At 35.6% G+C, this 13,746-nt stretch overlaps 1 protein-coding gene across 3 annotated transcripts in view; it reads left to right on the plus strand.

Annotated features, from left to right (window-relative positions):
• Positions 1–12,156, plus strand: part of LOC128180373 (fibroblast growth factor 18-like) — a 27,989-nt gene extending 15,833 nt beyond the window's left edge. For all 3 annotated transcript variants that reach the window (XM_052848435.1, XM_052848434.1, XM_052848433.1), the window contains exons 2-5: positions 1,227–1,278; positions 6,782–6,947; positions 7,690–7,793; positions 10,320–12,156. In XM_052848435.1, the coding sequence (XP_052704395.1) occupies positions 1,227–1,278; positions 6,782–6,947; positions 7,690–7,793; positions 10,320–10,664 (667 nt within the window). In that variant the 3' untranslated portion in view covers positions 10,665–12,156. The remainder of the gene's footprint in view (positions 1–1,226; positions 1,279–6,781; positions 6,948–7,689; positions 7,794–10,319) is intronic.
• The last annotated feature ends 1,590 nt before the right edge of the window (positions 12,157–13,746 follow it).

The raw sequence follows: 13,746 nt of genomic DNA on the forward strand, positions 1-13,746 counted from the left end.
CTGAGATGATAATATGCTTTCGCCGAAGGATTAAACTAATTGCCGTTTGGACTTTGCCTTATATAACTATCGTGATCAAAGAGTTCAATTCTTGCTCAAAGTCTGAATTCAAAAGAGAACACTAAATAACCAGCAGTTGTAATGAGTGTAATTGCGTACCGAGTCACGAAAGTCTTTGATTGAGTGTTTAAAAGTCGCTAAAAGTGAGCGTGTTCAGCAGCTTACCCAATCGTGTTCGTGTGGCTGAGCATTTTGATTACCGAACCCGATGTTTACTCAGGTGAAAGACATGCATGGTCTGTAGGAATGTTATGTTTGGTATTAATCTTACGCCAAACTTCACCCGTATTAAGACGCTAGTGAAAAAAATAACGTCTGCTTTTGTTTATGATCAATGATTAAAATTTCACTTTTTACACTTTTACCAAACTTTTGGAGCATACCATAGAATAAGGGGCTTACTCCTTGTGGGACAAAGACTTGGTCTGATCTTCCTCAGGTATGCCATGCCTCCAGCTTCAGAGAAAATTATGCAATCCCCACTTAAAAGTACCCAAACATGCAGAGCAAACACAAACCTTTGATTGATGAGAGTGTCACAATTTCAAATAAATAGCATATCGCCTTAAATCGAGCAAACGCATTTTTGTATTTCAAAAAAATGAAGTAAAGGTAGTATTTTGACAGAATCAACATACATGGAAACATGAGGACTATAAATTAAACCAATAAAGACTCTTCTTGTTAAGTTAGTCGAGCATTTCATCTGCATTCCGGAAATAGCAGGTTAAGTTTCTTATTTAATATACAAGTTGTGTACACATACATGTATAAATACATTCACGTGATTTCGACCAAATTACAGAGACATACAATTTCTCTTTGTGCCATTTCTACAAAAGTACGTTTTACTGCGAAGTTCTAAATAAAATGCAAACTGTCCTTTTATTCTTAATTACTTCTCCCAAATAGTGTGGTTCATGGCAAAAAAAGCGTACATAAAAACTATATCTGTCCAAAATGTTGCCCAAATTAAGTTGATGCAGATATATGTGATAATAACAGGGATCTGACATGCTGTTCCGAGTGTTATAGGAGAGTCCTTGTGATTTTTCGACAAACTTCATTTGCGAAACCGCCGTTTTACCTAATGGATATTTTCAAAGTTGTTGGTACTTATGAGATCATAACTGGATGACGTCATTTATTGTTTTATGTTTTTGCAGGTCGTTGTTGCTGCTGCTCATTTTACTGTTGTGCTTTGTGAAAGATTCTCAGGTAAGTGACAATGATTTAGCTCAGAATTAGGTTACTAGTATGTTGAACAAAGAAATCCATTAACTTTCATTTATTCGCTCATTAATTTGTTTAAAACATGCGGCTGTTTGATTTTATTTCAACTGACATTGTACAAAACAATTGTCCCTTTCTATCTTAATGCTAGTGGCGTATTAATCCAACTTGAGTTTCAACAGCCATACTGTATAATGGTTCCATACGTCTTCCATATCAAAAATTATTACTTATTTAGAAGCCGTTTTTATTTCAAAAGTACTTCAGATATAATGCTCCTTCAAGATCAAATTGGGAAGGCAAACAAAGTGAAGATATTTTGCAAAGGGAAGATGACTTATTATATGGCGAAGTATTGTCTTTGTTTTTATTTTCATAATGTCGATCTACCTTATCTTTTATTAAGCGTCGTAAACTGGTCTATCTAACTATTTCATGTCGTAAAAGCACCGGTTCACGTCGTTTGTTGTAAAATTGGACCACGGTCGCGGTTTGCATTTTGATCAAATAGCCAAAATGCACTTGTAACTGTATTTTTTTTCCAAAGAAAAGAAAGCTAGTATGTTTGGCTTTCCTTTTTCGAATAAAAAAACTGGTGACTGATAAATTAATGGCATCATCGGTGCAATTCCGTAGAAAACCTTGAAATTAAATATGTAGGTTATGTTGCAAAAAAAAAATTGAGCGAAACAACTTGTTCTCGTGTAAAAGCGCTGGAGAAGAAGGCGTGTTTCGTGTTTTATAACTATCATACAAGCATAGAGGCCCTCTATTTTGACGACCATGCAAAACACGCAAAATAGCAAAAACCAGTGAGGCGCACATTTGATGCTTAGAAAACCTTACACAGTGTTCATTAATCAAAATCATAAGAAAGCTATTAAAGTGAATTACGGACAATTGTGTGGAATTATTAGTCAGGCTCCGATACACTTTCACAGCTACCACTGACCCTAAGTCTAACCCTTTTCCCCAAACCGTTTTTTTTAAATATTGGCTAAAAGAAGACTAGAGGAAGTGCATGGGTTTACAACTGTTGCACTTGAAAACTCTTGTACATGATCCACCGTGCTATTGTTTAAAGCCATGTAACACAGCAATGGTGTCATAACATCTGTATTGAGTTACAATTAACGATATAGGCAATCACTTGCCTTAAATGGAGAGGCACGTTTCAGGAACAGTCAAGGTTCTTTTTTATCTGCTCTGCTTTCGGGGGAATTTTTGTGTATTTTGCTGATTTCAAAAAAAAAATATTGCCCAGTTCAGTTTTTACAATGCAGTAATTGAAAACAATTAGTCTAGACAAGTCCTTCAATCCTTCAATAGAAAAGAGCCAAGCGGGTCTCCTTGTTGTATTCCTTTATAACAAATATAAAAACGACAGTCGCACTACGTTTCATGCTTTCCTATCAAAACAGTATTCATTGTAAGGTCAATCGAATTTTTGTTTATTTTCAAAACCAATCAATTTGATTGAACAGCTATAGACTTTGATTGTTAACATAGCATTCGGCTGACCTCGGCAAGTTATACACCAGTGTTTAGAGAGGGCATCGTGTGTGGCATTTGGATGTTCAGAGACTGGACCGAGTCGAGACCCATTTCACTAAGCCCGCTGATCGCACTCAAGTGTTTGTACTGAGGATCAATTCCGGCTATTTGAGTACAAATCATTCAATGTAAAAATGATTGGATGGCAATTAAAAATAAACACTTCAGAGGCCATTCGTCGCGATAATATTTTAATTCATATATTATTCTTTCTTTTCTTGAATAAACCGTGTTTGTAAACGTTACTGAAACTATCTGTTCTCACAGATACTTTACAAGACATGACCTATTTCCAAGCCGTGTTTTATTGGCGATTGCTGTAGACATGTATTAATAAGAAAGACATGAAAATTTTTCCTCTTCGATGTATTTTATTTTGTTTTATCTGTAAAAGAACATCGAGCTAGAAATAACGTCTTGATTTGCTTACGTCACAGACGTGTATAGAAAGTCTGGGGGGAATTTTCTCTAAAATTGGCAATCAACTTTAATGCTATAATTTGAAACCTAAGCACTTTAATCAAAACAATAAGTAATTCGTCTATTGACACTATATAGAGCAGTGTCCTTAAAGATTTTCAAGCATTCTATCTTCTGGTCGTCGTCAGCCTGCGGGAATGGACTTTCGCTTTTATACAAGCAATTGTTTTCTTAAACTAATTATTTGCTTTACGTCTCGACAAATATTGACCAATTGACCGTCGAATCCAAGCCAGGGAAAGATTACTCTGTGGTCCAATCTAAGTTTTGAATGGCAAAATTTTTAAGTAGCTGAAAAGAATACATTAAAATAGAACCGTTCTCCCTCTCTCTCTCTTTCTCTCTCATTATTTTCTAATATACTGTCTTATAAAGTGGTCATATTTCACAACTTCAAAGCGAAACATGACCCCTCTTACAGTGTCGAAGACTTTAAACATTTTTATATAGAGCGTGCTCGGAACAATATTAATATAGAGAGGAATCTTTTATATCTACTTTGGAAAAAAAGAAGAGAATATGCATAACTGGATATATCAGATAGGAATAAGGTGGAGCCACAGAGAGCTCCTTGTAAGTTGCTACTTATGTGTTGTTTTCTCTGTAAGGCTGCGCCTTTCTCTCTCTTTGCCATTTAAGGAGCATAAGTACCATCCAACATTCCTCAAAATGACAGATATATGCAGGAGAAAAGGGAACCATAAATAAAACATGCAAATTATTCGTCTGCATAATTACATTCAGCTTGTGGGACTGTGAAAAAAATAAAATAATTCTTCTGACGGGCCCCTGATCTTTCGTCCGAATCCATGTTGAAAAATAGAACCTTTCTCCCACATTTTACCAGAATAAAACTTAAAACTTATTCAGCTATGCGCTATATAGTCAACTGTGAAATGTATAATAACCATAAACAGAGTACTTGTTCGATCAGTTGCAGTGTTTCTGTCTGGAAGTTGGCATGTACTTTAAAGCACGTGGCTTTATACCTTGTGGCATGACTCGGTAAAATTTTGCAATGGTTATAAGTTCGAACCGATTGCGATATTTTTTATATGTATTTTTGTAGCCTGTTATCTATATTGCTCTATCATATCTTACAATCATTAAATTTTTAAAACACCAACTAAGAACTCTTAACAAGACCTAGATAGTAAAGTATTTCCTCCACTCCCATCAAGTCTTAATAAATAAAACAAATATACCCACATAACGCTGGCACTCGGGGACATCTTCATATCGCGGCTCTGGAATGTATACGCTTTTCATAGCTTTTTTTAATGTTTTGCATAAGAAAACGCACTGGATTAAAACTGGATGATAAATAATTCTGATAAACGCGTTAAAAAATAAAAGCATCACATTTACGTGAAATTTGTAGAATTTCTTACTTCAAAAGAAACCCATTATAATGGCGCGATAACGCACCGTTTGAAATTTTAAAGGAATTAGAAAAACTCTTGAACAAGTGGTTAAGTTAATAAGCAAGTATCTGCTTCCAAATATATTCATTACTCAAAAACGCAGCTAATAAAACGGGACGAATATATGATATCATCATAGCAGACAATTTATTTGGAATCGCATATTCATTTCTCTCTCTCTCTCTCTCTCTCTCTCTCTCTCTCTCTCTCTCTCTCTCTCTCTCTCTCTCTGTTGGGAGCAACCACAAGCACTTTACATTTCGTTACAGAATAAGAAAAGAAATACAAAGTGTAAGAGAGTAAGCGTTTTACAGGACTGTATCGATCTCTTATCTCCGATTGACAACATGGCCCCCTTTCGTTCACAAATTGGTCTGTGATTTACGAGCGGGTGGATGTAAGCTATTTTTTATTTGGCTATACTGGAGGTCTAACATGCGACTTAACAAATTAACGGGTCCCGTTTCAAAAGACCGACCGTATCAATGCACACAGATTGGACGATTCTAGTCAGTGCGCACGAGTTCAACTCTGACCCGTTCTCTCTTTTTGGCGAAACACATTTTTACATGAAAATGACGAGTATTTAGTCATTTCAGAAAATAAACCATAACAGACCCGCAATTCTCACGGCTTATTTGTAAAGTCTTTTCATTCACGTTTTTCTTTGAAGAAGAAAAAACTCAGGTGAAAATTTCGTGTTAATTTGGATTGTCATGGTAACGTTTGGCAAAATATGTGCATATATTTTGATGAAATAAGGCTCCATCAATTAAAACGGGTTTCATTCAATCTTCATAAACTTCTTGATAGCGTGGGACACTCAGATGTTCTGCCTCAGTTAGCGACACTTTCATTGCTTTGTAATTATACCTGTATCCGCGTGCTAAACTTTGATCCTCCCCATGTACGGCACCAAACAGAACAAACTATTTCTTGAAAATATACTTTATGTCTCTAAGAGTCGCAGTCACTGAAGAAGGATACATTTTTTAAAAAAAATGATGTATTGGTCTTATCTTTATGGTTTATTTCAGTCAAAAGTTTGTTATATCAATATCCATGAACCATGTTGCAATGGGAACTAAAAAAAATAATGAATTCTAAGATTCTTTATTCAATCAGCATGAGCCATAGAACTAAAAATCAAATGATACTTAGAAGCAGGTTTGAGAAGAGGGACCCCTAACCCCTAGAATGGGAATATGAAAAGAAAGTGAATTTTAATGAAGGTCATTTGTACGTGTTTCCCACACACCTGGTTTTGCCATTCCATCATGGGATATGCTTTTCAATAATTTCCTTCTATATAAAAATGCCTCTCTTTTTTTTTTTTTTTTTTTTTTTGGTTAACGTTGAACTGTTGGTTTGTTCCCATTTGCCTTGATGAACTATTTTGTTCATTCTGAGCTTCCGGAATTAAGTATTGCATTTAATGCATTTAAAGCAATTATCGCCGATGACAAATGTTGCTAATATTTGAACAATCAAAGGGCGGTTAGGTTTGTACAAGTCAATTTAAACAAATACGGCAAATATCTTTTTCTTTGTAAAAAAAATTTTTAGAAAAAAAATATTAGACCCCTGTCGTCTTCGAATATCTGAAAGTATTTTTAATGTTGTTTCTTCTAGGTGACTTACAGATCAGAAATGTACATAAAGCCCTAAGTCTGAATTCTCACAGGATCGTTAAGCCATAAACACGGCTCCATTGAATTGACATTCTCTTGAAATCCCATCAAATTTTACATTAACATGAATGCTTTGAAAAGTAGCCTTTTCTATGCCGTGTTATGGCGTTATATAATGAAGTTAACTTCTAACAATTTTAATTACACGACACCACTCGTATTTGATGTCAATGCACGGTGTTATATTTAAAACAGGCACAAAATGTACCGTCTAAAGTGTTTTGGGCCGTTTTATCATAAAACTGTCTTTGGTTTTGGTGTTTTGTTGTTTCTTTTTGCAATTTGCTATTCTTATAAGAAGGCACCATTGTTTCAATGTAAACTTTTCTGTCTTTTCAGGGTTTTCCAGACTTCAAAATCGACAATATCGCCGATAAACTAAAAGGAGAGCACAGTTTGGAAAAAAGAGCCGTTTTGTGGAATTTCTGTTCGCAAAAGTTAGTCCAAATAACCAAACCAGGTTCTAGGGGCGTGAACGCAAGGGGGTCGAGGAATAGCGAATTTTGTAAGTTTAACTGAAGCTGGGAGCACTTAACATGTACATGTTGGTGTACTTCCAATAATTATACACATGAAGGGTAGATGTAACCTGTAAATACCACGTTGACGCTGACTTAGCATTCTTCTTTAAGAGGTAGCACACGTTTTATTTGAAATAAAAATATTTTGAAAGGATAAAAATGTCTTCCTCCATTGATAGAATATCGCCGGGACGGAACTATTAGTGTGAAAATGACATAATCTTGAATAGGAGAAGTCTGAATAAATAGAGGGAAGGGGATCTTGCAGGGTGGTTTAAATTTCAAGACCTGCTAAGTTTACCCACATGCACATCTAGTTATTATACCCTGTAGGATCTGAATTAACACAAGCATCCTTCAAGCATTTTTTTAAGTTGCCTATTATGAAATGTTGAGATAGTTTAAATTCCATATGTGATTATAAAATTTACCGCTTGTGTACCAGGGCCAGATAAATGAGCAGCGTATCTTATGCGGCGGTCCTCTTTTTAATACAATTATGATTTACCACGATAACGTCTGTACACAATGACAATATCAGACTGCCATGCATTGACCTCTGCCTCGTTTTCACTTACTGACACCAGCAGATATACCATAAACACATGTAGTCATGCTTATCACAAAACGCAGAAGTTTTTTCAATTCAAATACGGGTTCACTAAACTTATAAGGTTGATAAGAGACAATACTGAAAATAAACATTTGTTACATCCTTTGTTTCAGCTAACCTCACGATTATTTCCATAGACGGCGGGTTCATCCGCATCAGAGGCATGGCAAACAAGTTATATCTGTGCTTCAACAAGAAAGGCAAGCTGCGAACTCGGGTTAGTATTTTTTAATGGCGTCATCTTAATCATCGTCATCATCATCATTATCATCATCATCGATATCATCAATCATCATGCTTATTTCATGTAGTTCCAAGCCCGAAATTTTGGACCTTGAAACCAATTCCTGACCAACGAAAAAGTGTGTCTTGAGTCTCCGCTTAATTAATTCACAGTTTTACATAGATAATTCTTCCAAGCCGACTTCAAATGAAGAAAAAATGCATATTTAATCTACAATACTATAATTTTTGTGTTTGTCAGACAAAGTTAAAGACCTTTTCTTTCTAATTTACATTATCAAGAAAGCCTTATGTGACGACTGTTGGTTTTGTTTAGGGTTAAACGATGAACAAACTCTTTTCCTCGCCCCTAATGGCCATATAAGACTGGTTGTTGGTGAATAAATAGAACTAAGACAATCCTCGGATTGGTTAATTCTCAGAGGAAGATTATCGAATGAAAGCCGGAAATAAATATTCGCAACTGACCAATTTATTACGTTCCGACTTTTTATAATTAGAAAAGTAGTCGAATAAATCCTTTATTAAATGTTCAGGTATAATTCTTCAAATCACACTGTTAGGAACTGACTCGTGCGGTTAACTTCATACCGAACGGTGCACCTGTGTTCGTCCCTAATCCGATTAGGTCCCCCCACCTGTGTTCCAAATAGGTTTTCTGAAGGAAATAAAATGGTCAGCATTTCATTTCTTTAGACGCACTTCTAAAGATTACACCGAGAGAATTAAGGTATTCGAGATTTGGCTTTCTTGTAGAGGAAAGACCGCTAATCAAACGCCTCGCCAAATCCCAAGACTAAGATTGTCGCGCATGCTCATCAGACCATGAAATAAAAACTCGAGTGAAACCACAGCGAATGATAGTCAAGTAAATACTAATTAATTTGTAAAAGAATGCCATTTGACGGAATTAATTTAAATTAATTTTGATATTATTTTGTCATACACCAGCTGTGTAGTTAAACGCTTTTAACAAGTCTGGATCATAATAACACTTTTTGTCAACCGCATTTTAATGAAATCTGTGTTGGTTGAAAAAGGCAATGGCGAAGGGCCTTTCAGGCTTCATGTAGACTTTTTGAAATCGCCTTAATGCTTTCGTGCCTGTACCCTGTCCTGTCATAACATTAGACTTGTACACATCTGACATTTTAGTTGTGAGACACAACATGTCACTTCTAAAACCTTTGTTTACTCAATAAAGATTCCAGATATATCGCCATAAGAGTTAAGGTAGCGCAGCTAGTGATACACGTAAAGCGGTTGTATGTCGGGAAAACAATAGAACAGTATTGTTCGGTATAATCTTACAACAAAAATATAGCATCAGAAACCGGATAGGTGACAAGGAACAGGAATTCAGACTTATGCATGCGACGTTTGCAAATCTGACGATGTTATCAAATTCGTTACATTTGTTTTGTGACCCCTTGACTTTTCAAGTATTGGAAACATGTTTGGACCTTTGCACCTTGGAGCTGAATTGCGGGGACCCCAAGCAGTGCTCGCGATACCTCCCAGCGATTGCACTCTCCGGGAGGCAGAGAGCGTCGGATTAAGTTTTTAGTCGGGGTGAAACTTTTTTTGATAGGTTTGTCATCTGTGTGACAATTTATCGTGTTTAGGTGCCACCAAATACCAGGACAAGTGAGAATATTTGGCGGCGCCGTCAAACGTGGAGGAAAAAATTCCGGGGCAGTCAACTTTCTGTTTATTTAGAATATGTTCTGTTCATCAAATTTAACTTTAGAGTTCAGTATTAGGTAGTAAATCATGCATAAGAATTGACAATGATCAAACCTCTGTTCATTTCTATGTACATTTCACATTCCTTAAGCATGTATGTTACAAACCCTTCGAGGTCAATTTCACTGCATGCAAAATATTTCTTTGCAATTCCAACGACACTGAAAGCAAAGTTATTTCCGGTGATCAAAGGTCAAGAAATATATCACTTCCCCACAGGTGTCTCTTAAGATATTGTCAATAATTTGATAAAGACAATAGGGTTATTGTGGACTTTAACAATACCCAATGATGGCCACCGTTCACCCGCTATTTCACACGTGCTCATTGTTTAATGGAAAAATGATTTTCTTCTTTGTAAAGACGTGTTAACCCTGTTTCTCGGTAACATGGGCATGCTATTAAGTTTCGATTCCACGTGGTTGTTAAAAACGCGTAAACAATTAAATAGAACAAAAGTCGCAATTATACTCTTTTTTTATTTCTGTATGGTCTTATCATAGACAAACTTTCCAATAACAATATCAACACAAAGTCAAATGTAGATTGATAAGACGTGCATACATGTGCATTTATTTGTATAAAATAACATAAAAATGGTCAAATGATTAGAATATATTATGAAACACATTTTGCATAAATTTAACTGTATGGATGTAAAGCAAAAATAAAGTCTTATTTTTAGCATATTCAACATGTACGTGTAGCAGTATGGAGACATTTTTTTAATTATTCATATTTTTTTTAATTTCAGTTTCAGCCGCCAAAATCTCTTCCACATAGTTGCGATTTTTCTCAAAATCTGACGGGAGATGGGTACCATACGTTTAAACTCCGAGATAAACCAGAATGGTCCATTGGATTCAAGAAAAGGGGCAAGAAATTGCCCGGATTTATCCGAAAACCAAGTCAGGAACCATGTCACCACTTTTCGTTAGATCTGTTAAATCCTACGCCCATTACAATACCCTTTGACTTTAACAAGAAAAAAAATTACCTTTTTAACAATAGCGGAAAGTTCAGGATCAGACATAAAAAACGCAAAAAAAAATCGGCGCAGAGAAAAAGAAAGACTAAGAAAGAGCCAAAAGACACGTAATAGTGTAAAAAGGTGAACAATCACTTGGTTTTGTTTAGGATTTCAAATTTTTGAACTTGGAATTTTTTCCTTGACGATGTGGTGTGAACTATTCTCCCGATGCACTCCGGGGAACCCACGGACTGGAGGTGATGCGTAAGCAGCGATGGATTCCGAGTGGAAAATTGGTGATTCCGCCCCGGAAGTCTGTAAAATGAGCATAGCAGTGAAGTAACGTCTTTCTTGACCCACGCGGGTCGCCATTGTGATAGAAAGGAGATCTTGACTTCTTTCAAACAATTATTTGAATGCAATATTTATCTTGTATAAGTCATCCAGGTGTAAATAGACACATGGGGGTCAGGCTACCTTACTTTAAGCCGTAACTCAAACTGTTCAATGCATTAAAATATGATGGACTATGTTGTGTGAGCGCATTGATATTGAATACAAATCATTGTTGTCTGCTCCGTACTGAAGTGAACGATCCGTCCCTACGGAGTCCAAATCACAGGGCTGATCAATTCTGAAGGTTTTTTATTTGGAACGACAAGTTATAAGAGATATGTTTTCGGCAACACGGGTATACACAGTGTCAGCGCATGCCCAGCGCATGTTCGTATTGACGTCAATATGTCCGAGTTTTGTTCATCTAACATTCCGGAAGCAAAATCTATTTTATAATATTTGATTGTAAAAATTTGGCTGATCTAAAATATTTTCGCTATTGTTGTTGTAATTATTTATTCTGATCTTTATCGTCTAAATTAATCTGAAATTTTAATAGTACATTGAGAGCCAGTTCGACTGTGTCTTATTTTCATTGTAATTTATTCTGTATCGCCATTTTTTGCATTTAACATTTGTACTTCAATAACTGGTAGCTTAAAGATTGTTGGAAATCCATCGTAAATAGTTGAATATTGTAATAGTCATGTGATATGGCCAGTAAGTTGAAGATGAGAACGATTTGCGACAGGGGCATTGCTGTGAGGTCAAACATTCCGATACGCTTTAAAACTTAATAGGAAGATATCTGGGTCGTCATCAAAAGCACTAGAATCGTTTTCGAATTGTCTTTTTCGTTTTCTAGAAGCATGATATTAATAGAAATTCATTTTTTACCATCACTGAAATCCTTTAGCCATGTTTTGCACGTAAACAAAGAAGAACTTCAAGAATTATTAGACAAGGAGTAAGTGCGAAAAAAGATGTTCTTCCGGGTATTTGGAAAAGAAAAAAAGTTTTGTCACTTCCACATGACTTCACTTGTTTAAAAGTAATCACCTTTGTTACTATTTATAGATGTCCAAAAAATATCGATGGTGCCTATATGTATTGATATACAATGTTTTGTTTTGTTTTCATGGTTACTGTTTGTAAAAGATATGTAATTGTTACCAAAGAATATTTATTACATTTTGTATATATCTATGTTAAAATTGTCCCATAAACTTCGTACCTAATGCACATAGTGCAGTAGATACAATTAAAATTGAACTATCCAACATTATCTGTTTGTTGTTGCTTTTTTTCCACCCGATAGATATACTAATTATTGGAGAGAGAGAGAGAGTTTGTGTTAGTGTTAGTGTGTGTGTGTGTGTGTATTGTTGACGAATACAAAATATTGGTGTATTACAATGTAGACCAGGCGAGACCACAAATATTCGGTGTGATACGTCTAATCAATCATTGTTATATAATATAAAAAAGCGGTCGGAAACGAGATAAATATATCTTATTACGTGGTCTCCTACCTGTTTGACCAATTACGAAAAGAAGGCAGAATACTGATATGTTACCACCAAAGGCTTTCATGTTACACTCGCTAATGGAGGACAGAGATCTCGGAGCAAGTTGCAAATGAGGTCAGGAACACAGAGAAAGAAAAAGATACAGTATATAGACCTCCCCTGTTTTTAGAAATGAATGTAAACAGTATTAATATTCTCCGCCATAAAAAGGAATAATATATAAAAAAAAAATTAAAAATATGTAGAGTGTAATTTGACTTTTAGGTTGATGAATGTGACAGTTGTTAAGGTCCATACAGTGTTGTGACACGTGTGATACCAACGCAATGCACGGTCTTACAATCTGTCGACAACAGTCCACTCAACATGTAACGAGACCATATCTTTGTTTTATCCGATTTCCACGAACCGCTAAAATCAAAAGCCACTGAGCTTGTAGGCTTTATTTATTCACCCATTAACCGTTTTGTGGGTAGGCAGTGAGAGAGAAGTCTGAAGGACTTAAGAATTTTGGCAAGTCCTCTCGCCCCAGCAGAGGTATCTGCCAGAGCTGGCCATTATGAAAGTCTTTTGAAATGCCGTTTCGCTAACATTTGGGGATTACAGGAAATGTGCTTATGACAACGTTCTAAATTAAAGCAAAATAAATGGCAACGCTTAACTCATTTTTCATGTTGAACATGTACATATTTATTATTTAAAGTACAAGCCCATTTTCCCCCATTCATTCCTTTATCTAAAAACTTCAACAGTTTGCTGAGTTCTTTAAAAAAAAAAACTTTTGCAAAAATCATAGCGAAAATTAATTTTTCCTTTGGGAAAAAGATTAAGACAATGCTTTTCCTGATTTTTGTTTTCTTCGGGTAAAATTCGTTCAAACACCAAACGCCACAAGGCGACACTTTCCCGATCAGAAGTTGGCTCAGTGTAAGGTTTACGAAGGGGAATGTAATACTTTAATCCCGACTAAATTTAAAAGCGATCTCTTCGATAGACCGTTCTTTAATGTCACGCAGCCTCAATTAATTCTTAATCGCTCGGAATCAATGTTTTGGTTTATCCTTTGTTAAACAGCATGTTTTATTTCCGACACACACATACCTTATGACGAAATTGCACAACCACCAACGTTGTTTTCTTGTCCACAAACTACAAACTGATACATCTCAATGTTTGTAAACTAGCTTTGTGGGGGTCTGATATATCTATCGATGCAATATTAGGAAACTATCGATACATAAAAAATATAGCTTTTTTTTAATCTATTCCTTTTCTAATAAATATATACACAGTTTCAATTTTATGAACAACATAAATGTAAGACTATTCTGTAAGATTTAAAAATC

Source organism: Crassostrea angulata, chromosome 4 (genome assembly GCF_025612915.1).
Source record: "Crassostrea angulata isolate pt1a10 chromosome 4, ASM2561291v2, whole genome shotgun sequence".
NCBI classification, from domain to species: domain Eukaryota; kingdom Metazoa; phylum Mollusca; class Bivalvia; order Ostreida; family Ostreidae; genus Magallana; species Magallana angulata.